This window comes from Marmota monax, unplaced genomic scaffold (genome assembly GCF_021218885.2).
Source record: "Marmota monax isolate L192 unplaced genomic scaffold, Marmota_monax_Labrador192_F-V1.1 WCK01_AAM20220418_F8-fsc00440, whole genome shotgun sequence".
Taxonomy (NCBI): domain Eukaryota; kingdom Metazoa; phylum Chordata; class Mammalia; order Rodentia; family Sciuridae; genus Marmota; species Marmota monax.
Window position 1 is genome coordinate 296,927 of NW_026693298.1, and position 26,049 is coordinate 322,975.

Genomic DNA, 26,049 nt, shown 5'->3' on the forward strand with positions numbered 1-26,049 from the left:
TTATTGTTTAACCCATAACTGTTATCGAGGACTGAAATATTAGTGCGTGGTATTGCAGCTGAATCAGTAATAAAAGATCTATTTGAAAGTGTTAATTCTATTTATAATGGTGTAGTCTTAGTGTTCCTTTATCAGACTGTGGTGATCAGCTTTTCCTATGTTCATGTCTGGGCTTACATCCTGTTAAGTGCATTGGGTGTATTTAGTATCTACCACTAGGGGCTGAATAGAAAAAGAAGTTGTGCTAGCTGAAAAATGCCATTCCCATCTCAAAAGGATGACCCAGGATCTGGAAATTCTGTAGACCTAAGAAGCAGCCACTTGCTCATCAGCACAGTGAAAGCCAACCAAAGGTTTCTTGCCACTTGAGGCTTTTAATCAATACATATCTTATATTTCACTAGCTGATCAACCTTATTTACCAAGGGAGACTGTGGGGCTTAAGGCCATTTTACTGTTCAGATAATACCCATCTATCTGGTGCGTCATTTATCCATCATCTCCCTCCTTCCCTTCCTCTCTCCCTCCCTTCCTTTCTGTCCATTTATCAGCTATCTTCTGCCTTCTGCCTAACTACCTATCATCTATCTCTGTGTATTTATGAAAAGGAAAAAAAAAAGATTGGCTTGAGTAACTATGCACACTTCAATTTCCTTCTCCTCCTTCCAGCTGTGATCCCAGAGGTTCCTGGATGAATCAGTTCACCACAGTCTGGTACCATATGCCCTCAAAGAAATACAGACAGCAAAGGCATCTTTGGTATTCAAGAATTGCTAATGTGGGCCATCCACTGAGACCCAAAGTCATTAAAAAAATTGCAAGTTCCTGCTAGGAGGAGGACTGTGTTAGCACATCATTAGTTTTCCCTGCACAACTCTCAGCAAGAACTGCATCCTACTGTTTACTTTTGAAAGGTTAAACCAGCTATTGGTTGTGGATAAGTAATGTCTATACCACACTCTGCCTTGATGAACTTGCATTTCACTCTACAACTCAGATGAAGACCAAGCTCTGTCTTTAATGCTACATATTTCTCTCTCTCTAGAAGGAAAGGTGGGAGCATTTCTTTGAGGAAACCCAGAATCCTGGCGACCTACAATAAACAAAGCTTCAAGGTTTAACGCCTAGGTAATTTTTAGGAAATGCATATGTAATTTTGTGTCTGCTGCTCTATTCTGGAAGTTAACATCTCCAAAAAGAGGCACAAATGAAGTATATTTGGATTACTGTTAAATTTGGAGCAAGAACCATGACTTCAGACTTTGAGCTGAATTAATCTATGTGGCGTGAAGGGCAGTCAGTTTTAAAGGAAGATGGCAGCCAAATTCTTTTGTTGTTTATTTCTTAATTTTTTCCAAGAACAGTTAACATTTACTAGGCACCTATTGGCCTCAGTCACTTGCCTCTAAAGAGTGAAGCTCATTCACCCACAGCCCGTGTTCTCTGAAATGGTTAGCCTTATTTCTTAGCTCTGTTAACCACTAGTCTAACATTAGCTTCAAGTTCAATTTTAATAATCTACCCCATAATTGACTACTGCTCCCTGCCACGAACAAAAAGTTTAGGGGGGAATAAGGTGAGCAGTTTACATTTTCTGTGGACACTTCAAGTAATTGGCCCCAAAGTGAAATTATCGATTGGCCATGGTTTGTAGTGTTCTGAGGGTGTAAAACGTGGAAGGAAATTGACCTGTAGAAAGAGTTGGTATCCAAGAATGTGTGAACGTGTGAAAATCCTATAACTTCACTTCAACTGGCCTAATATCCTGAGTCACTAGATGGTCAGAAGAATAGATACAGTACGAAAGGAACGAACCGATGTACATTAATACTAAAAACCAAAACCAAATTCTGCACAAAGGAACAGCAAATGAAATCACTTCTATCCAAATAAGATCTCACACAGGTTGTTTTTTCCCTACGTACATGGACATACACACACCCACACATGCACAGACGCACAGCAAGGATGCGTATTTTTGTAAGCTAGGTCCTTGGAAATAGACATTCTTAGCAAATATGGATGACAGATCAATTGTAATTTATTTTCTTTTAACACTCTATCATCATAAAGAAAACTGGTATAGGGGCTGGGGATGTGGCTCAAGTGGTAGCGCGCTCGCCTGGCATGCGTGCGGCCCGGGTTCGATCCTCAGCACCACATACAAACAAAGATGTTGTGTCCGCTGAAAACTAAAAAATAAATATTAAAAATTAAAAAAAAAAGAAAAAAAGAAAACTGGTATAAATGAAAAAAAATCTATTTCAAATATCTACATCTAAAATTTTAGGCAGTGGAAAAGCATTTTGTTGACAAGGAAAGTGGAATGATGGATGTTAATCATCAGAAACTGCTGAATGCCTCGTTAGTTGCCACAAATTCACATATCAGAACGAACCATACTGCTAAATATTCCTTTTTTTTTTTTTTTCGTTTTCAGTTAAAACATACTGGGAGAAAGAAAAGAAAAACTGGAAATCCATACATCTTTCAAAAGTTTGAAATTGAAGCAATATTTAGAACCATAGATGAAGAAACACAGTGGCATTGGTGTAATATACACAATGCGCTCTTCTTCTTTAATCTGTAATGTACATCAAATACTTTACAACAATGCATTAACAAAAGGCAAGAAATATCTTGCTATACAGAGGAACCCCAATGCAACTTGAAGCCTAGAGTCACAATGGATGAAGAGAGTAAACAAAGCGTGAGAAGCCGTCCCCCATAAGTGTGTAAACTCTTCTGTGTCTTGAGCTTAACTAACCTCCACACCCCACCACCGGCCCTCTCCTCCCTCCTTCTTCTGCCGCCTTCCATATAAAGCACTCTTTAAACCCTACAGCTCAGACTAGAATAGTGTCACCCGTTGTTGTGTTTAGGATCTACTGATTACTGAGTTAACGTCTGATTCGTTTAGCTTTCTAAAATAGCTCTTAATATTCCCTTACTGGTTATCACAGCCTTCCTATGGAACAGGCTTCAACAAACTAAATTTGCAGGGCGGGAGGGGAGAAATGTCTCCTGGTGTCTGCATGCACATGCACTGCTCCGGGCACCTGGCTAGCTCACACCCAGGAGTCGGGCGAGGCCGGGTCATGGCTCCTTTCATAGTTCAGTTCGCTGTAGGGATGGGCTGCCGAGTAGAAGTCGATGTAGTTGCCAGGCATGTCCACTGGTCCTGGAAAGATGGAAGTCATCATGATTGGAAGGAACAAAAGTACTTGATTCTACCAGACTGTCTCACTCAAGAAGGCTCAAAAAATACTGGGGAACTAATGAAGGAGAGACAGGGAATCCAGCAGCCTGTGGTACAATTCTACCATAAAAGGGCAGCAGAGGAATGGGGCTTGAAGAGAGAGGGATCAAGAGGTGTTTTAATAGATCCCTGGGAAGATTTTGCAGCCTGCCCGTGGACTTGAGGCCCAGGTGCATGGTGTACTCACTGGCCGGAGGGCGGTGGTGGACCTGGTTCTCAAAGAAGGACTCGTTGTAATTCCTCGTGGAGTTCTGAAATGGCTGGTAGGCCTTGTAATCCTTTCTGCTGGGCTCCTGGGGGACTGGTTGTGCTGAACCCTGTGAGGGCAGAGGGAAGAGCCAGGCTGGGTTAACTCATTTCCACCAGCTCCCTCCCGCCAGGCCACTCCACCCGGCCTCGGAGAAAAGCTGGGCATTCACCCATGAGCATTCTCCCAAGGCTTCCACCTTTGCTTTTTTTAAGAAAAAAAATTAAATTGATCATAATTATGGGTGAGCTGGGATGATTTGTACATATACACCTGAGGCCCCACTGGTGGCTGAGACACACAGAAGTTTAGAGGGCTCAGCCGAGGGGAGCTAACCCTCAACAAACTCCAGAACATTCCTCCCAGTCAAACTGTTCAGGCGAAAACTGTCCAGGAAAGCTCCTAAAATGAAGGCCTTCCATTTGGAAATGGCTGTTCCTACCCACATGAAAATCCAAATCATGGGTCCTGTCTACAAGGGCATCTCTGGAACTACCCCACTGGAGGAGAATCAAAACACCTCCTCTTCTGAATGGTTGGTGGGGTGAACTTTACTGAGTCCTCAAGAGGAAAAGCTCCACATAAAGATAGATTCACTCCAGTAGTGGAGTCCAAGTAAGTACATTTTATTCTGTTTTCCAGGCTCACTTGAGTGTGATAATGATTTTTTAGGGGGAAAGAGCTCTCTGGTGGATATTTTTAAAATGCTGCTTCGTATTAGAATTTGACAGACAGCCCAACTGCCCCCTCCCTTTGCTGCCCTGCTCATAAATAACAAGGGCACTGAGCTATGACCACTGGACTCAGCTCTGGGTGGGCTCTCCCTGTGGTCAGGAGCTGTGGTGTTCAGGTTCCTCCTGGGTCGGGAAAAGGGGTTCAGCAGCATTCACCAGAACCTCTGTGGCCAGCAGGCTTCACTCTGAGATGGATGTCTGGGCAGTGCTGAGGACTGGCTCCCTCCAATGCAGGACCCCATCTTAGCCCATCAATTCTAATTGGCATAAGGGCCCAGAATATTCTTAAGAATGTGTCCCTTAGGACAGTTATGGCTTGTCTCTATGTCTAGATAGCAGCCAGTCTTTGGAACCCTCTGTAGTTACATCATGAGGCACCAAGGACTCCTGGGCCACACCAGAGTGCTTTTTCATTGCCAAGAGTGCAGGATTCCATGGAAGGCTGGTGTGGAATTCACTGATTCTGCTGACGAGTTTCTCTGTACCCTGGGAACTAATGACTAATATTACACTCTTGAATGCAAAATCAGTGTCCTAGAGCCTCCTGACAGGTCTCCCTAAGAGCTAGAGACAGTCTGCTCACTGTGCTGACAGAATTTTGTAGTATTTGCTATAAGAAAAGTGGTTGCTTTCCATAGAAGGAGGTGGCATTCCCAATACATTTTGTTTCTGTTTTCCTTTATGGTTAGGCAGGTACGTTGGCATGTGTGCAACTATGAGCCACACTGGTGACCTCGTCTAGTGCTCATGACCTGATTTATTTATTTGTTGGCTTCTTTGCTTTTAGTAAAGACCATAACTTAAGGGAGGCCAATTAGCAATTTGTCAGGAGGAAGCAGGGCCATTGCATTCACCAGGGGGTCATGCACAACACCAGATGTCTTCCAGAATGATTGCAGTTGGATGGAAAATTGAGGGTGAGAGGCTAACTCCTCTGCTGATGGTCATATCTCCTGCTGATGTCTGATTAGGAAAAAATGACTTAAGGTCAAGGAGACAGCCTGTTGTCCTTCTCTCCCACCCAAATGGTTCTGCTCAGGACATCTGCACCTGCTTGAAGGGGTAGATGCTACCCTGCAGTGTGCTGGGATATTGTTCCACACCTATACATTTCCCTTCCATGCTTCCTTTATCTGGTTACTGGTACATGACTTTCAGGTTTATCTTCTTAACTCAACTTTCCTGAAGTGTGACAGGAACATAAGACATGAGCAGAAATGGTTCCTGTTGACAGTTCTTAAGAGCAACCAGCTATGAGGGGTCGGTCTTGTTGTGATGCCCACCAAGGGAGGGAGAGAGAGGTTGTCAATCAAATATGAGGCACAAGCTTTGCCCCTTTGTTTTGATAGTTCCTGCAGAACCCCAGAAAAAAATGAATGTTTTAATGAATGTTTGCTAAAAAAAAAAAAAAAAACAAAAAAAAAACCCTACAGATTCATATTAGTTCAGGGTCTATAATTCAGAGCTCCTAAAACAAGGAATGTTCACACAAATCACTGGGGCATCTTATTAGAATGCAGCTCTCCTGCAGAAGAGCTGGAATGGGTTAAGGCACCAGAGAAGACACTTCCTTATCTCTTAAAACCTGCCAAAATTGTAGGAAAAGAAGAAAAAGAGGCCACCTCTGCACTGCGACGTTAGGTGGAAGAGTTCCCAGTCACAGGGCTTCCTTATCCTCATGGGAGGCTGAACCTAGAAGCTTTCATGGGTTGGAGAGGGTGCCTTACGTCGGTCTAAAGCTCCCCCCTGGTTTCTGATTTTCCGTCATTCTGACTGGCCAGTGTAAGGATTTGCAATTGTCCTCAGGCCACTTTGGTGGGTAGCATTTTTTTGCCAATGTCTCCAGTATATCCTTTCAGAAATGTGATCACCTCATCAGGGAGAGGGCTGGGGATGGTAAGGAAAGAGTCATGTGTGGAAGTCAGGAGAATTGGGTAGGTGAGGGCATAGAATTTTTGTTCCATTCTTCATTCTCCAAACAAAATCAATATGCAGAAATGAAAAGTTTCAAAAACTTGCACTTTGGGTAAAAGAACAATAAACCCATGCCACTTATATTATTAAACAAGGTGTTCATATTTTACCTTGTATATTTCCATCTAATCTTTGGCATTCCTTTAAACAACTGAAAAGTGGAATAACATAAAATACTTTCACAAATAAATGTGTGAATTAAGCTCAAAATTTAAGCAAGAGGAATGTGACAAAATTAGAAAATTAAATGGAATGACTTATAAGTTAAAATTTGGTGTAAGAATTTATCAATGATTTGTAGGTAATAATAAAAAGCCAACTGGACACAGAGTAGTTATGAGACCCTCAAGATACATCTCATGCCAAAGAAAGAAATAGTACATCCTGTGTCCTTTACTCTGTTATCCCAAATACAATAAAGAAGATGCAACTCAAACTAAGTTTCAAAAACTGCGCATGGAAAATCCTGATGTGTACAGTCTTGGCAGTCTTCCTTACACTTGTTCCTCTCTGAAGGCAGGTTCCTGATAGGCATTTGTGCATGTGAGCCTGTTAGAGAATTTGCTCTGAATATGTGTTTACATAACACAAAGGAATTTCATATTCCTAGTCAAAGTTGGGGCAGTTCCCCTCCGGGTGCATCTCAGCTGAGGGACTGGGGTGAGAGCCTTTGCTCAGGGGAAACCAAGGCCTGGGATGGCCCTGGGCAGCCTCTTACCTGAGCGGTTTTTGGGAGACACGCACACACAGAGGAGATGGAGGGTGTGCGGGAGGAGGAGTAGGGCCTTTGCCGATCCCTCTCAATGGTTGAAGATGAGGCTACAAAGTGATATTGTGAACATCCATCCTGCAAAAGACAGCGTGCTCCTATTAAACGGGAAGGCAGAGTGATCCTTCACCTCCTGACATTTGAAAGTTCTAAGCATTTGAATTTGCAAAATATTTCTATAGCATGTCAAAAGAGATTACAGAGCTCCTGGCCATCATCAAGGTTAAAAGAGGGAATATGAATTAAGACACACCCCTTCTCCTCCAGGCAGCCTGGCTGGGAGCCCCTGCTTTTAGCGCCTGCTTTCCTTCCCAGATGTGGAATAAATGGTCTCTTCGCATATTTGCTTTGGTTAGAGGTTTTTATTAAATGCAAATATGATGCTCAGAATGTCAGATGACCCTGAAAATGTCTATCCTTTGTTTACCTGTATCTGGCCATGTCTGCCTCCTCTCCCACTGTCTCCAAATCTTCCCAAAGTGATTACTCTTGTTCTCAGGACCGATTTGTGAGCAATCAGGATGCTGGAATGGCATCCTCCCTTCCCACTTACCTTCTTTACCCTGTTTTCAACCCTCTTCCCTGCCACCGATACCCAACTCCGCCTGTCTCAAGGTCTTAGCAGCTTCTGCTAAGTATCCACACTAGAGTGCAGTGTTCCCTGGTGCCCCAGAAGTTACATTTTAAAATTTGGAGCATATTCCAAATGCATCCTACCAAGCCTCCATTAGTCTTTTAATATCCAGTTCATATATGAAAAACATGCATATGATTAAAAAATATAAATACATTCTGGATCATTTTGGGAGGGAGGGAGGGAGGGAAGGAGGGAGGGAGGGAGGAAGGAAGGAAGGAAGGAAGGAAAGAAGGAAGGAAGGAAGGAAGGAAGGAACAGCTGGTGATTCCATCTTCTCCACCCCAGATAGCTCTTGTTAACGGGTCACAGTATTTCCTTCCAGTCTTTCTTCTTAAAACTCAACTATATTGGGCTGGGGATGTGGCTCAAACGGTAGTCCGCTCGCCTGGCATGCGTGCGGCCTGGGATCGATCCTCAGCACCACATACAAACAAAGATGTTGTGTCCACCGAGAACTAAAAAATAAAATATTAAAATTAAAAAAAAAAGAAAAAAAAAACTCAACTATATATCTATCAAAGTAAAGTGTCCAATGGTATTAATGTTGTAACAAAGAAGAGCAGGACTCTTATCCTGCTCCCAATTCTTGCTTCACAGAGACAACTGTTTCCAACTCTTTCAGCTTTTCATTTTGGATAATATTTAGACTTTTAAGGGAATTCAATGCTTTTTAGAGAATCATTGAAAATATCAATAGATGAAAATTAATAAAAACAACATTCATACTGATTTTGCTATTGCATCTCTTCATTTATCAAACTTTTGTTATTCTTGTTTATTTGAATGGTGGGATGAAGTTCAGATTAGAGGTATATTAATTTAAAAGATACTGTTGTGTACTTACGATGGTGCAAGAACCTCTTATCGATCCCAAGAGCTGGATGTTATTATTCTCCCCAGTTTACAGAGGAGGAACTTGAGCCTTACAATGTCAAGATAGCTCCCAAAGTGAAAATGTAAGCAAGTTAAACATTAATATTAAAATGTGACATACTTACAAGTACTCAGAAGGGAAGGAGGGCAAAGAGAGAGAGTGTGGTGGGTCATGCTGGTATGGCTATTTAGTGGCCTATGGTCAAGGAAGCATTTTGGATAATGACAAGGAGTCTGACACGGAGGACAGAGGTGGGGCCTCCAAGTCACAGGATGAACAGAGGTGAAGGTGCTGGGTGGGAACTGGTCTGACCCACATTAGAACAAACAAAAGGCTCCTGTGACTGAGCAGAGTGAGCAAGGGGACCAGGACAGCAAGAAGCCTTCTGTGCCGAGGACAGTTTACAAAGAATAGAATAGAGGCTGCAATTTCACCAAGAGAGAGGGAGAGGCCACACTGACTCAGTTAGGGTGTGCATGGGGAGAAAGGGAAGATTTGCATCTATGCTGGAGGGTTTTCCAATGAGTGTGGGACAGAGAAATCAAGTCTTACCCCAATGCTTCTGGTGTGAACCAGAATGGCAGGAGTCACTGACTAAGGGAGAATAGAGAGATAAGTAGAAGGGGAAACAAGGACCACCTTGGCACAGGTTAGTTCAGAGATGGAACAGAGACTAGAGAGTCAATCTGAATCTGTGAACCTAGAGCAATGTCAGGGTTAGAGAAGAAATTCTGGAGTTGAGCATGTAGATATTATTCAGAGCAAGAGAATGGGTGGAACCATATATCTGAATGGAAACACAGGAAAGCCAAAGACAGAAGCCGGTGGGCCCTGGGGCACTCCAGAATTTAGAGGGTGCCAGGAGTCAGGGGTGTTTCTCAGGGCACTGAGTAGGAAGAGGTGGGGCTGGGGGGAAAACAAAGTGGGTGTCATGTCAGCAAGACTAGGAGATCAGATGCATAAGGAGGAGGAGAAGGCCAATAAAAGAAGAAGGACCAGGCATGTCCACTGGTCCTGGAAAGATGGAAGTCATCATGATTGGAAGGAACAAAAGTACTTGATTCTGCCAGACTGTCTCACTCAAGAAGGCTCAAAAAATACTGGGGAACTAATGAAGGAGAGACAGGGAATCCAGCAGCCTGTGGTACAATTCTACCATAAAAGGGCAGCAGAGGAATGGGGCTTGAAGAGAGAGGGATCAAGAGGTGTTTTAATAGATCCCTGGGAAGATTTTGCAGCATTTTGTATGCTGATAGAATGACTCAACATCAAGGAGGGAAAAACTGGTGATGTAGGTGAGAAAGGAGAAGATCACAGGAGGAAATAGGCTGATGGGATTCAGTGAGCAAAGGAGTCACTGGCTATGGGAACAGGAGGGAGGCCAGACAGGCTCTCCAGCCAAGATGCAGTGAGGAGATGGTGAGATGTGGAGATGGAGGATGAGCACATTCTCTCCTCAGGGAAAATGAAAAGTGAGGTCATCTGCTGAAGGTAAGGAAGGGTTGGAGTTTGGAGGATGGAATAGGAGAGAGGAAGAGAAAGGAGAAGGGAGAAGAAGGGTGTGGAACAGTCTGGGAGGTGAGGGGGGAGGAAGCTGGCTACGGCCAGGTGCTGGGTGGCCAGGGTGGGCAGAGGGATTGCAGGGACACTACTTGATGTGTGCAGCAATGAACAGAGAATGAGGCGACCAGTCAGCGTGGTCCTTTGCTTTTCTCTAGCCACATCCAGCTGCTCTGGGGCAGGTGGGCAAAGTTGGATGGAGGTTTTCAGTCATGCAACTTGGAGAGGAACAAGGACAAGAGAAAGTCATGAAACTAAGCCAGGTAGAGAGGAAAATAAAGATGTGAGGGAGGGGATGGAGGGTGGAGATTAGCTAATGGACTGGAGATCCCACAAGGATCAGAGTCTGCTGGAGTGGGGGTGCCTCCCAGATGCTGGGAGTTCCTAAAAGGGAAGAAAAGGCCAAGTTCTCAAAGGAGCAATGAGGAGAAGGAGGGCACACTAGTCCCACCTCCAGGGCCAGTGACATGGGGTGAGTGAGTCGAGGAAAGAGGAAGCAGCTACCTCCTGAGAGGCTGGGTGAAGTCCCCAGGGTCTCCAACGGTCAGAGCAAGAAGAGGAAGAAAGAGCAGCCAGGTAATGGACATAGAGGGGCTGCTACCAGCACACCAGGGGTTAAAGATGAAGGTGTAGGACAAAGACAGACTCTGGAGGCAGCTGGAGGTTGATGGATGACCCAGAAGGCTCAGGAAATTGGCAGCAGTTGAATTAGTGAATGAAGAATGTAAGGTGTAATCGTGTCCTCAGGGAATGGTGGGATCATGTAATGGTAAGGGGTTGGGACCGTGGAAGGAGGAGAGAATGTATCCACTGGAAACCTATGGGTTTTTCTTAGATCCTCTGGAGGGTGGTGTCCATGACAGGAAGGGACAGGTTTACTGAAACATGTGCAGGGTGGAAAATATTTTGAAAGTGTATGTACCCATTACTCATATATGAGAATGATTTTAAAAAATTGTTTATATAAGATAATCTTTTATTTTGAAGGGAATGCTTGGTTGACAGCAGAAAAAAATCCTAAATATGACCCAATGAAGACAGCTCGTTTTATGCTGGTCTCATTTGCAATTGAGAAGGTACACCTTGGGGTTGTAAGTCATGGCTTAGGACAAAGCTTCAGTCAAATCTGAAGCAGTTTAGATTTCATGGGGCTTAGGGTACACTGCTCCCCTCTTAAGTTCTTCCATGTCAGGAAAATGGCCATACAAAACTGCTTATGAAGGAACCCTCAAGGACACACACACACACACACACACACACACACACCTTTCAAATCCTTCATAATGTCCAATCCTGAAAATGCTCATGCATGACAGAGATGTGACCTGGCAGGTAACTTGTCTCTGGATGATGGGATTAGCAGGCACCTGAGGGTGGTGAGAGAGGAGGTGGTAAGAGGCAGGGACGAGAATGCCACTCTGAGCCAGACCCCTCTCACATGGCCATGCAAGTGGGCACAGAAATTCCTAGTGGAGGTGGGGAGAGGGGAGCTTAAAGAGCAGGGCTGTGGAAACCCAGTTAAGGATGTTGATTCGGGCAATTCCTGAGCCACTGCAGGGGAGCCCCAGGAGGAGCAGGAAGAAGAGGGGCTCCCTCTTCCCTCTTAGTTCAAGATGCAGTAGACATTTCAATGGCTAAACTGTCGGACTTCAACTTTGCTGCATTCAACCATGCCTGGAAGGGACTTAAAATTCGGGTTCTGAATGTACCTATTTCCAAATGTCCCAGAAGCCAGCGTTAACACTGGATGCCAGACCAGGGTACAGCTGGCCTAGGATACAGATTAGTCAATGCTCATTACAAAGAGTTATGATGAAGAATCAGTTACTGTGAGGATGAATTTCATGGCTCTACACACCTTTTATTGTATGAAATTTTGCATAGGTCAATTAAAAAACAATGTTTGGCTTTCTAAATAAGAAAGGAAATGAAGAGATAGTTTCTTTGGGAAGTTGTTGTTAAGTTAACCTTCTTTTCATCCCACTAGCCACTTACATATTTGTGATCAGCTAGCTACCAATCATTTCCTTCCCACTCTCATTCAGAAAGGCTCGAAGCGGTTTATGTAAACATGTGCCACTTGGACAGGTATCTTCAATCATTGTTTGCCTCCTTAATCATGATTTTCTTGTTAAAATTTTAACTCACTGTCAGCCAGAGAACTTCTTGGAGCTCTAGTACATTGGGTGCTTGGCCCTAGACCCCCCTTGCACCATCTCTCTGGCTTGCAGGGGTTAGATAAGAAAGCTCAAAGAAGAAAACCAGAGAATTCAGAATAGGCACAGTAACCAGGGAAGGGCTGTTAATCCTCAATATTGAGGATAAGGAACTTTTTCAACATCTATGGCTCAGCAGAATGATCCAGAAGTTGTGCCCTCCAGCTCAAGACCCAGCTAAGCTGCCAAAAATGTGATATGATATCTGCGCCTCAAATTGGTTTTTATTTTTAACACATTAAACTTAAAACTGGAGTCTGTTAAATGGTTCCAAGTAGTTAGAGATGGAAATCTAAAGAGGAGTTCAAAGTCATTGAACTTTTAAATTGCCACCAGGAATTATCTGATTTTCTTTATTGTACCCTTTTAGTGTCCTTCCACCACTTTCAGCTTCTGTGTCAAAGGTTCTGACGTGTTTCATTATGAAATTTATCATTCCCCAAAGCTGGGGTCTACCCCACTGGCATTTTCAAGGGTGTGGAGTGCCCGAATGACAAGTTCATGCACACTCCACTCTCGCGACCCCTTGCCCGCAAGGAAGACGCAACTCGAGAATCTTCTTTCAACAGTTTTATTCAGGTCCCTGGATATTTCTTCTTCTCTCTCTTGGATGCCCCTCCCAGCCTTAATAAAGCATCCCAAGCCCCAATGCAAAGCTGCCGCGTGGAGCTTTCTCACAGGGTGGTGAAAAATCATGTGCCAACTCTCCCAGATAAGGAGTTGTTTGTCACAGACCACAGTGGAGCCAGCGTCATCTTGTAATGGCGACCATAATCTGCAGAAACGGCAGAAGCGGCTCACCACACTCCAGAGCCTCAAAACCACTGGGTCTTCATGGTGGGTCTAGGCAGCCGTTACTCTATTCGGTTTCACAGAACTTGAATATGTTTAGGTTCCTGAACTTATAATACTCTCCATATTATATTTATTGAGCACCCAGTAAGCATCTCAAGCGGAATGTTATTACTGGAGAGATTTCTTCCATTTACAGAGTGTGGACAAAGGGTCTAAGTGGCTTTCAGACTGTTGAGGATAACATATTAGCCCACAGCTTCTTACTCTGGAAACTCTGCATGACATTCAATTCAACTGTGCAAGGGATGAGCTAGAGCAGTCTGTCAAGGCTCAGAACTATTATCAGGAATATGCTTCCCATACTCAGGGTGTTACCCTGGGGGCCCAGGGTAACAGGGCCCTGTAGCTGGAGAGGTGGGATTAGACATCTACAAGGGGTCAGCCCCTTCCTCTCAGTATATATATTGTAAACACAGCTTCAGAAGTAAATAGATATTCTGAGGATATGCATTTTCCAGTGAAATTATGGGATGCCAATACATGGTGAAGCAAGTGGCTGCTATTTTCCTAGGTCTTCACATTTGTCATTTAGACCAACCTAGTTTGAGGATTCTTCATCCATTCACTGAAGGGCAAGTGTAACAGCCATTGCTATGATTACTGAGATGAAATTCAACTTTGGCCACATTAGTTACATCAAGGAATTAAAGAGAACAAATATAGAGTTTCTATAAATTCCAATTTTTAACATTTCTTTTCCTGAAATGAATTGTTACTAAATTATTTCAAAATTTATGATAGTATTGTGCTCCAAATGTAATTTTAAATTCCTTTGACTTAAAGACAGAATTTTAGACCTTTTTGTGGACACAGATAAAGGTACCTGCCATTCTTATATAATAAATGCTGAACAAAGATTAGATGCTATGTTTTGTTGCATTTTATCACTGTTGGCGCAGTATTTGTCTGTGATGATACTCAAGCAACCTAAGAGGAAACTATATTAAAATTTAGGTAGTAATAGTGTAGTTGAAACATTCAGTAAAACATTTCTCTGACACAGTGTAATTTTTAAGTTCCACTTCTTTCCTAGTTATAAAATAGAAAGAGACTTTGATGTGTAATAAATAGCAGTTTTTAACTTCTTAATTAAAATGCCAATAGATGATAGTGTTATAATAATATGTGAAGGTCAAAGAAACAGTGCCTTCTTTTAAGACTTTAATTTTGATTCATCCACTAGACTGGTATCATATAAACTTCTACTTGAAAAACAATGAGTATTGATTGAAGGACTTGAACATTGAGTGCTTTTAATGTGACAAGTGATTATAACCCAAGCCACAATATAGAGTTCTTTTCTGACAAGTAACAGTTGAGACTGTTAATAGCTTTTCTGTCTTATGACAAAAGACAGGGACACATTCAATGCTATTTCCTATACAACTGTTAAAAGTGTAAAAAATATTATTTTTGAGATAGACATGATAGAATGCCCATGATGGGTGTTTAAAATGATGTGAAAAGAACATTATCAAGACTTCAAAATGGTGAGTATGAGACTCCTACAAGAGTTAATAACAATTACACAATGCCCGGTCTTCACAAGAGCTGTCAAATCAGGGGTGGCTGAAGATGCCAGCTGGTGTGGCTGTTGGCATGACTGTTTTGAACAGTCATGCCAGCAGCAGGATCCCAGTCCCATTGGTTGTGCTCCCAAGATGCAGTGAGTGTTGTGCTTCCAACACATGGTGATGGCCAACTCACCAGCCTGGTTAATATCACTGCATATTTAGGCTTGCATATATTTAGAAATAAAACAGATGTATACATAAAATGGAGGATCATAGCTAGGCATGCTTTTAATGCCAGTGGCTTCTAATGTTATTTCAAATAAAAGTCAGATATAAACTAAATTTATTTTTGGAAGTAATTTTTTAAATAATAATTTAGGGTGGACTTATTTGCAAGTATTTTAATAATTACCTAGTATGAATTGATACTCCTACAATTTTCAGTTATGAAATAATTCCCAATTCCAAAAAAATCTATTGTCAATAAAGAGTTTCTCTTTTATTAAAATATCACTAGAAGGTAATAGGAATCTCAATATCTCCTGTCATGATAGAATTTAGTGAGTTTCATGCTGAAATATGGAGCAATTCTCTTGGAATCACTTGGTTTTAAGAGCAATGAAATGAATAACAAAACTGAAGTGTAAGTAGGAAATGAGGAATTATAAAATCCTTGTTTTACCCCCTCAATTAATCAATATCAATATATATATATATATATATATTTATATATATATATATATATATTTTTTTTTTTTTTAATTGTCAATATGGAAAAATGGATGAGCTTTCCTAAGCTGGAGAAATACAACTGAAAAGGTACATAATTCATTCTAGTTCAACACTTCTTATGCAACTAAGAAACTCAGGTTGTTGACATTGAAAAGAAGATCAAGGAACAATGAGACAGAACAAGTGCCATGGAGAAAATTTTAGTCAAATTAAAGGACATTTGTAAGATCATCTCAAGTGAAAATACCTTCCCATTAATAATAATCAAATTAGGACCAGATATAACAGGTCCATTTTTTTTTGTATTGGCATCAAGTATACATACTGTATCACAGATAGTTTCTTCAAATGATTTTTAGTAATTTTGATTAACAGTTGTCTCTGACCATAGAACTGAATCAAGCATCTTTTCTCTATAAGGTTCCAATAGTGAGGCACACTGCTGTAGAGAAGCTCATGGGAAGGAATGGAGTATCATTCCCTAACTCCCTAGTCTTAAAATTCAGAGAAAGTACTTCAATCTTTGAATGCCTCATGGACATAGACAAAATGTTAGAGTGTTTCTGTGCACTCCAACTAGAGATCCCAAGCACCTACTGAAACTATGCAAAGAAAAGCACAAACCTGCAGTGTATGCAAAACATTTTGAGATCTATCTATCTATCTAATCTATCTACCTACCTACCTACCTACCTACTTACATACATACCTACAGGTTATCTTGTTGTTGTCCCTTGCATGGTTGCAAGTCTAGGTATTAATGGATCCATGTCCATGACTCTGTGCCCTTCCTTGCTGCATAACAAATCATCATGCAGTATAGTTGGGGAGGGTGTCGTACAGTATCTCTGTCTGTCTATCCATCCAACCATATATAGTTATAATTCAAGCCAACAATCTGCACCATTATTGCATGAGTCCTGTGGGCCTTCTCTATCTGATACAGGAAAGTATTCAAATTCTAATGCTGCATTGTTGATTGGACCTATTTCCAAATAGGTTCTCAAGGTGCTTAAAACAGAAACACTGAAATCTCTGAAACACATTAGTAGCATCTTGAATTAAGTTAAATAATGAGACAGCATTTCCAGAAAGTCTCCAAGTGCATTTCTCACAGTTTCTAATAATGAAAGAAAAATTATCTAGCATTTAGATGTAAAGGAATGAAAAGTCTAGAAGCAGACAGACCCACAAAAGGTTTACCCTTTTAATCTTCTTTGATTACATTGAGGGACTTCCAGGTGGCAAAATTTAATTAATGTTGGTGCAGGTTTCTGTAAAAAATGACAGCTCTCTGATATACTAGCACCCTGGCTGGTGGAGATATTTTTTAGTTGTGTACACTAAGATACCCTTGGCTCTTCAATCGCACAGGGAAACATTCCCATTTATGGCAGTGTAGCTGCTTGACACCCCATCTTATCTCTTTTCATTCCATTTGTCTGAAAGCTCTCCCTTTTACCCACCATTTCCTCAGGCTAGGAAATATCTGCTCATCCTTGTGGGTTTGATTATCAGTAATTTCTGAAAGAATATTATACAGCTCCCCCTCAGCTTTAGATTGCAAAGTATGGGCATAATGACTTGTTAAACTAAGTGGTTTGTCCCAAACCACAGCTTGTAAGGCAAGGTGGTGGGCTGGGACTGAGTTTACCCTGACTGCCTCTTGCTGTCTTCTTCCCGGTCGGTGCTGCGTGATGAGCTGCTATGCAGAGCTGAAGGAGCACAGGTCCATCAATACCTGGACTCGCAACCACACAAGGACAGTAACAAGAAGAGTCCTTCATGCCTCCAGGTTAAGCGAGTGTCTCTTGCAACACACTAGCATGAGTGTTGGAATGTCAATTTTACCTTTCCAATTTCATGGCCATCGCCAACTCACAAGTTATTTATCAAATCAAAATTAACAGTGAGACCAGCTTTCATGGTGAGGAAGGAAAACTGGAAACCATCTGCCATTTTCCTTTTCTTGACTATGGGAGAAAAATGGTTTTGAGTGACATTCAATAGTGCTATCCATCGGCACACTTAGAACCAACTCTTCCCCTGTGGAGGTGGGACGTCACCAGCCAACTTACTTGTCTCCTTTGCTCTTGGAGATGCCAACCAGTTTCTTGATGCCTCCTGCATCCCACAAGGCCTTGGCGTTCTCCATGTTCTTGGTGATCACCTCGTGCAGGGTGCAGCAGATGGCAGTCACCGTGTCATTGGACATGGCCTTGCTCGCTGAATTGTTGCTGTTGTTCCCTCCAGGAACATGTGGACCAGGTCTCGCATGGCGTATTTGCCTTTGGAAAAAGAAACAGGGGGAAGAGTTGAGGAGAGGGCAAGCAGACAAAGAAGGTTTAGGAAAAAAAAAGAACAGAGGCAGGTTGACGCAGTAGTGTCACTTTCCCACCTCTGAGTGTTGACTATAAGGTGATTTCAAACATACACACAGAGAACACAATGGTCCTCCCTCAGAACCCATGGGGCATTGGTTCTAGAAGTCTCCTGTTCTGCCCCATGGTTACCAGAGTCTGGATGTTCAAATCTCTTATATAAAATGGCACATGCACATTTTTCTTTGTATTTTTAGTCATCTTTAGATTCTTTTAGCTTAACAAAATGCAAATGCTACGTAAATATTTGCTACACTGAATAGTTTAGGGAATAATGGCAAGAAAAACATCTGTAAATATTCAGTACAGGTGCAATTTTTTTTTTTTAGTATCTTGATCTGCAGGTAGTTGAATCCAGCATGACGAATGCATGGATGTGGAAGGCTGACTGAATCTCCTCATGGTGAGCACCTGGAATTTGGTCCTAGATACATCAAGGATGAATCATGGATCACTTCATTTAAGCTTTGGTTTGTTTTTTCCATTTATAAAGGAGGAATGACAATGATACTTGATTCACAGATATTTTAAAAATTAAAGGAGTAAATGTAGGGAGTGCATTTGACATAGTGATTAACGAGGATGCAGGACTCACTAGACATTAGCCAACACTAGGTTCCTACCTGATGTATTCACAAAAGTTAAGAAAATGTATGATTCTAAGAACCCCCAAAATGCCTTGCCAGGAGCTATCTTGGGATCTGTACTACTGAACAGGAGTCACGCCACACATATATAGAGAACATGATCACGCATGTGAGTTCTGACCCCTTTATAGCACAGAGAAGTTGCTTAGTGCTATATAACTAGGTACCTGATCCATCAGGATAACTTTGCCTCTCTGGAATTTGCCTAATGGGATTTTATTGTATGGGTCACCCAATGTTTACTAATGTGGCATGTTTATATCTGCATAAGAAATAAAATCTAACTCTGCTTACTTAATTCACTTTATCATTATTAATGTGGTTACTCCTGATGATAAGGGTACTTACAATGACATGATTATAGAGCCATTTTAGTTTACATAGCAGTTTAGGCAAGACAATTCATTTATCCCACCTGCAGGTTCCAATTCTGTTTTTTTAATTTATTTATGGAAGTGAGTAAATGAGTGCCTGCAGCAAAGTTGGCTGTTCTTAAATTTGAGGGGTGGAATTGGCAAGTGTCCAGAGTTATATTCCTGACTTATTCCCTATCCCCCAGTAGACATGTGTGGCTAGCTCCTCAAAATTATGTGGACATTTTACCTCCAGCATATACTGTAAATGATTCTTTCATTTGCTGCTAAATTCTCTAGTGCACAGAGCCTCGGGCCAGAAAATAGAACCCCTTGGGAATATGCAATATCTTAATTCCAGGCAGTAATAAATAAAACACAGGCCCTTGTAATTTTGGTATCTGCTTTTATCCTGTGTTCTAGTGGCTTATTTTAGTGTGGACAGAAAATGCTGATGTTTACTGAAATAGAAAATTGTCTTCATCCACTTGGTGATGGCAGAGGAAGCATCTGACAAAACTGGTTTCCTGAAAACTCCCACATGTGTCATATTTCTTCTCTAATGACAGCACTCCCAGTAGTTTGGAGAAGATATCTGTACATGGACAGTCCTCTGAGCAACTTGCCTTAGCTCTCTGTCATTGGACCAGACTGAACTTGGGCTGAGAGTTTACTTCTGTAGCACTCAGTATGTGGGACCTTCTCTCAGCCCATTCATCCCATAAACCATGAGAAGATACATTTGAGATCCACAAAAGTGAGAAGATGAATGTTTCTCCCTTCCTCCCTCCCTCCCTCCCTCCTCCCCCCTTCTCTCAAATGATGGAGAAAGGGCAACAGAATTGAAAACTATTCCAATCCCTGTGCCTATGGTACCATTCACACTCAGGGCACCATGGAAGACTGGCTTTGTAACCTTGGACGCTGTCAATGTTGAAAGCAGAAATGAGGACAGGAAAAGGTTTGGCTGCAGTGTTTCTTAGTTTGGTTGCTACTGTCACCACCAAATGAGCTGGGATACACCTGAATGTGCAGTTTTATCAGGGCTTCCCAGACCCCTAATCCTCGAGGAGACACAGTTGGCCCTGTCATATTCAGGTGGCAGAAACCCTGCTGAGCAGCCTCTTCCTTCACCTCAGGGTGCAGTGCAAACACTGTCATTGTCCATGTGACCCACGATGTGACAAAGATCAGGAGCCACTCTAATTTAAGCCACCACAATTTGACAATCCTGGGAAATGCACCAGAATTGTTGGATTTCTAATATTTCTGATAAAATTCACTGAAGTTTTACTAGGCGGTTGGGGATTTTTCATGTAGTCTGCTTATCCAGAGAGATATCTTCTAGTCTACACTTTTTATCATCTGAGAGAAAAATTATTCCATGCGGAAGAACTTTGTTGATTATATTAAGGGTGCACCTTATTTATTATTTTTTTTTAACCTTTGTGTATGTGCTCAAAAATACTATCTTCTCACATTAGAATTTGAATCCCACTTTTACATGGAATTTGGGTAGCCAGGAAAGTTTCTAAAGCTCTTTTTAGTGTTTAGAAACTTTGAGGCTAATTGAGGGGGTGGGAAGGAAAAATTGAACATAGAATGCTTATAGCCACAAGTGACCTTGTGTGGCAAGCTCATAACATCAGTTCAAGGAAGAAAGGCACTAGGGTGGACTGGAGTTGTTAGGGCAGGCCAGACATGGGAGGTGGACATTTAGGACTGCTCTGAAGGTCAGGGGCCAACCAGTCACTATTTAACAAAGAGAATTCTGGGGCATGAGGAAGGAAGTTCTCAGCAGTCAGACTGAAGGTGGGAGAAGCATGTGACCTTATCCCTGATGATAAAACTGTCTGAACTGCAAAAATTATCAGCACGACAACTCAAAGAGCTTTATCCCTGTAACTGTCAAAGGCCCCTTGTTTCTTTTTTCCATAGGTTTCGAAACACTGGAAAAAGCTAAAAAAACTTTCCTACTTTATCAAATAAGAATCAAGGTCCCCTTTCCTCCAACCCTCATGCAGGCTTTTGGGTCCTTGAGGCCTGAAATTTCTTCAGAGGTAAATGGAGTTAACTTCCTTTCATAATAAAGAGAGTGGGCCAGACCTTAATTTTCACAGCTTATCACCATCAAGATGTCAAGTTGCTGATTTCTTTGTCTCCTTTCTTTTCTTTTCTTTCTTTCTTTCTGTTTGTGTGGGGGGGGGCGGGGCGGGTGGATACTGGGGACTGAACCCAGGGGTAATTATCCACTGAGGCACATCCCCAGCTCTTTAATGAATATTTTAGAGATAGGGAATTGCTGAGTTGCTAAGAGCTTTGCCTCATTAAGTTGCTGAGGCTGGCTTTGAACTTGAGATCCTCCTGCCTCAGCCTCCTGAGTTGCTGGGATTATAGGCATGTGTTACTGAACCCAACAATTTATTTTTAGAGAGAGAAATGATAGAGGCTAGGTTCTGCTATGGCTAAGGATGGAGTGGCCGGGACAACAGGTGGTGACTGTCTCTCTAGGGATCTTGAGGGGGAACAGGTTGGAGGTTCTGTAGGGGCCCAGGGACATAAAAAGCATCTGCAGCTCAGCAGTGGCTCCATGGGGCCTGGGGAAACTCTGTGGATGCAAAGCAGGACATGGAGCACAGGGATCACCCTGGGGTAGAGCCGGGCATGAGGCATAGGAGGTGATAACCCAGGCACCAGCAATCAGGTGGTGGACGACCACTCCCTCTTCTTTTGGATTTTTCTGGTTTAAAAATAAGAAAATGATACATACTGCAGTCTCATAATGGTTCACACCGAGAGGCCACATGACAGCCACTACAAGATTTCAGTCTCCAAATGATATGGATGTGTGACTACTAAGAGGTGGCCATGGGAGGTTGGAGAAGAGAAGCGCACCATGATGGAGAGTCCACGGGCTTGGAGTCCAATGCAGAATTGAGGTAATGGAGAAAGGATGACTCAAGGTTTTCAGCTTGCCAGTGAAGTGGGAAGTGAAAACCAAAGAGAACTTTAAAACTCAATAATAATGGGCAAGTGAATTTAATTTTACTTTTTCACTCAAAGGAAAATGTGCAAAATTAGTTGTGCTAGTTTTGAACATGAATTGTTCCCATCAGAACTCATGTTGAGACTTGGTCTCCACTCTCACAGTCTTGGGAGGTGATAAGACCCGTGGAAGGCACTGGGGTCACGAAATCCATTCTCATGAAGGATTAATGTCATATCTTGGGACTGAATAAGTTCTCGCTCTTGAAGGGCTGGATTAGTTTCAGAAAGAGTGACTTGTTACAAAGGGAGGCTGTCCCTTGAGAGTTTTACCCCTGCAGGAGCCAGCTTGCCCTTCCCCTTCCACCATTATTTGCAGTAGCCCAAGGGCCTTACCAGATGTGGATGCCCAGTGTTGGATTTTCCAGCCTCCAGGTCAGAGAGCCAAAATGTAGCCTCTACCCTTATACATGACTCAGTCTCAGCTATTCTGCCATTGAGTAAATGGCAAGACACATTATACTAGAAAATCAGCCAAGACACATTATATTAGATACATGAGAGAACTGCTCAGCCAAATCCTATCAGAAGACAAGCAGGTTATCAGGTTCAAAGGAGACAGAGGTTTGTGAGGCACAGAGGACACCCTGTCCTGCTTCTATTTGGAGTGAACATGCTTCCCATGATCCACTAGCAAGAGCCACACTGTAAGAGAGAAAAGCTCTTTACTTTCTTGGATCAAAACAAAACAAAGCCCGACACCACCATTACCACCAGACAAGTCACTCCATCTTCCCAGAGTTCCCAGTACAAATGAACCTTCAAGCTGTTTCTTCTGCAGTGCTTGGTCTCTAGTGAAGAGGACCTTATCTATGAATTTGGTGGTACAAATATGAGATACCTGCTGGGGATATCGTAATTGTGTGGAATTATAATCTGTGGTTCCATCAGTAACAGACCAAGCACAGCCTTGTAACTTGCTCTGTTTCTTCCAAATCCATGAGTTTAGTACTCAGCAAAACCATTTTGTAAATTCAGGCTCTTTTCACAGATTACAAGTAAAAATTATTTTCTCTTTATCATGCTTCTTGCTAGTAGTTTTCTGGTTAGAGCTCTGGGCACCTCAAGGTAGCCAGTGGACTCACTCAGGAGACCTAACAAACCATGCTGCCCACAGATAGTGCTCACTGAGGTGTGGCTGGGCATGCAGGCTGGAGGGGGCTTTCATGATGGGGGACAGAGCTTTGTCTTCTGACTGCTTCTGCTTCTGTGTTGTGTTTGCTTGTGACTCTATTTCTATTTCTGAACTAAGCCTATTTCTGGTATTGATGTGCATGCGACCATTCAGCTTCCCCCACTGGAAGTGGGAATTTTGAGTGGTTTTATCACCCATGCTTTGTAAGGTGTCAGACAACAGAAAAGTCCCCTGAGTTCTTTCCTACACTGATTATGTGTTTCTTTTGATCATTGATACAGTTCTCTGTTAGCTGATCTTTCTTGTGCACTACCCTAAACTTAAATGTCTCAAATTGACTGGGAAAATATATTTTCTTAAAGAAAGATTAGGCAGAATAGACAGAAACCCAGGATCAGGAACCCACAACTCCTTTGTCTTTGAATTCTTGGTGCTTCTTTGGCCTTTCTGTTTCTGGAGCTGCTAAGAGTGACCTGTGAGTTTTGCTGAGACATTCTGACTTTTTTTTTTAACTTAACTCTTTTTTTAATGGTGATAAAAAACACATACCATAAAATGTACCACATCATCAATTTTTAAGCAATATTAATTAAGTACCTTCATATCATCGTACAACCATCACCACCATCCATATCCAGAACCTTTTCCTCTTGCAAAACTGAAACCTTATGCATTAAACACTAATTTCCCCTCTCCCCTCTTCTCAGCACCTGGAACCACTATTCTACTCTCTGTGTCTATAAAGTTGATTACTCTAGATGCCTCATGGAGTGGAACCATAGACTGTTTGTCTTTTTGTGGGTCCTTTATTTCATTGAGCACTGAGTCCTGAAGGCTTATCCACATGTAGCTTGTCAGAATTTACTTTCTTCCTCATGCATTTCACTTACCTGTTCATCTATTGATGGACAGTTGAATTTCTATTGTCAATAATGTTGCTATAATATGGTGCATAAATACCCTGTTGTCAATCTATTTGTCTTTGGATCTAAAGTTAGTCTCTTACAGATAACAGGTACTTGGATCATGGTTTTGTGTGCAAATGATTGATTCCTGTCATGGGAGAGTCTAATCCAGTTACATTTAAAGTCACTGCCAATTAGGAAGGACTTATTTCCTGCCATTTTGCTGTTCTCTAAATCCCTTATTTCCTGCATTATTGTCTCTTTGGTGTGTAGCTGATATTTTTGTAGTAAAATTCTCTTCTCCTTTTCCTTTGTGCAGGTTCTTTGTTTTCTTTGTGGTTGTCATGGGAATTACATTCAACATCCTAAAGCTATAACACTCTATTTTGAATTTGTGTCAGGTTAATTTCAATAACATACAAAACCTGATTGTTTATGGTGACACACTATCCCTTTCAGTTACTGATGTCACAAAATCATACCTTTGAACATTACATGTCAAAAACATAAACAGATAATAGCTTTTTAAAATACATTAGCCTCTTAACATATATAGAAAACAAAATGTGTAGCTATGAACCAAAGTTACCACAAAATAGTTTGTAGACTAATACGTGTTTTCTTCCTTATGCTTATTAGTCTCTTAAATCATGTAGAAAATATAAAAGTGGAGCTATAAACTACTGTTACAATAATATTGGCTTTCATAATTGCCCATCTTTACCATTATGGAGGTCTTTCACTCATCTTGGGATCTGAATTACTGCCTGGTGTTCTCTTATTTCAACCTGAAGGACTCCCTTTAGGGTTTCTAACAGAACATGTCTAGTGCTAATGGTCTTTCTTGGTTTTGCTTATCTGCGAATGTCTTAATTTTTCCCTCACTTCTGAGGAACATTTTGCTGAACACAGGATTCTGGGTTGATAAGGTATTTTTGTTTTTCCTTTGAGTATGTGAATATGTCAGTCTTCTGACCTCTGTAGCTTGTAATGATAAATCTGCTGTTAATCTTCCCGAAGATCTCTTGTATGAGATGACTTATTTCTCTTGCTGCTTTCAAGATTCTCTGTCTTCCCACAATTTGATTATGATGGGTTTTGCAAAATACCTTCTTTTATTTGGATTTCATTGAACTTTTTAGATGTTTATATTTATGCCTTTCATCAAATTTGGTAAGCTTTCAGCCCTTATTTCCTCTAACATTCTCTCTACCCTTTTCTCTCCCTCTTTCTGGGTTCTCAGTGTGACTGTGAATCCTCTTGATGGACCCACAGATCCCTTAGAATTGGCTTCTTCCCAGAATCTTCTTCCTTCCTATTCTTCAGACTCAATCATGTCAATGGTCTGACCTTCATATTTGCTGATGCTCTCTTTTGTCTGCTCAAATTTGCCTTTGAACTTTTTAGTTTTTCTTTAATTTTTTCATTTCAGTTATTGTACTTCTCATTTTGGTTTCTTTTTTCAATTTTGTATCTTTTTATATTTCCATTTTGTGCACACATAATTTTCTTGACCTTTTTTGAGTCTTCTTCCATTTTTTGAGCACCTTTGAGATAACTGTTTTAATGTCTCTGTTTAGTAGATCATCCATCTAGCTTTTCTCAGGGAGATTTTCTGTTAGTTTTTTTCCTTTAAATTGTCCATATTTCCCTATTTCTTTGCAACCCTTGATGATGTTTATGATGATGATGATGATGATGATGATGAATTTATTATAGAAAATTGAACCTAATAATGTTGTTACTCAGGAAATCATATCCTTACCCTTTCCCCAGATTTAATACATTTTTGTTTTTGTTTTAATTATTGTAGGCATTCTCTGACTGTGGAGTAATCTGAGGTATAAACTTAAGCTTTCACAGACATTTCTGAGCCTGCATCTTTCCCTGGGCATGCACACTGACTTTCTAATTTCTGTAGCTGCTTTTAAACATCCTAGTCATTAATGACTAGCTCCTAAGAGAAGGAAAAAAGAAAAAAAAAAAAGTGAAAGCCCTTGAAATATCAGCTAAAGTGGGGCTTGCACCATGGTGTGTGTGTACCTGTAGAACAGTGCTGCCCTTCTGCCGGCATCTCTGTGATCAGAAGCAGGTATCAGTAGAAAGCATGGATCTCCAATATTTGGTGGACAGGGTCTCTTGTGCCAATCCTGGCTTCTGGAAGTTGCATGTAAGCTGCTCTAGCTGCCTGTCATAGGGTTGAGGCCAAGGG

The 26,049-nt window shown here is 41.6% G+C and overlaps 1 protein-coding gene across 4 annotated transcripts in view; it reads right to left on the reverse strand.

Moving 5' to 3' along the window:
- Nucleotides 1–2,023: 2,023 nt before the first annotated feature.
- The window catches only part of LOC124100911 (catenin delta-2-like), a 130,942-nt gene continuing 106,916 nt past the window's right edge, over nt 2,024–26,049 (reverse strand). For 2 of the 4 annotated variants that reach the window (XM_058583182.1, XM_058583181.1), the window contains 5 exons: nt 17,450–17,659; nt 7,964–8,075; nt 6,933–7,061; nt 3,447–3,576; nt 2,548–3,181 (listed from right to left, as the gene is read on the reverse strand). In XM_058583182.1, coding sequence (XP_058439165.1) covers nt 3,069–3,181; nt 3,447–3,576; nt 6,933–7,061; nt 7,964–8,075; nt 17,450–17,659 — 694 coding nt within the window. In that variant the 3' untranslated portion in view covers nt 2,548–3,068. Of the gene's footprint in view, nt 2,193–2,547; nt 3,182–3,446; nt 3,577–6,932; nt 7,062–7,963; nt 8,076–17,449; nt 17,660–26,049 lie in introns of those variants that run through there. The other 2 variants (XR_009227994.1, XM_058583183.1) reach the window with 2 other exon arrangements.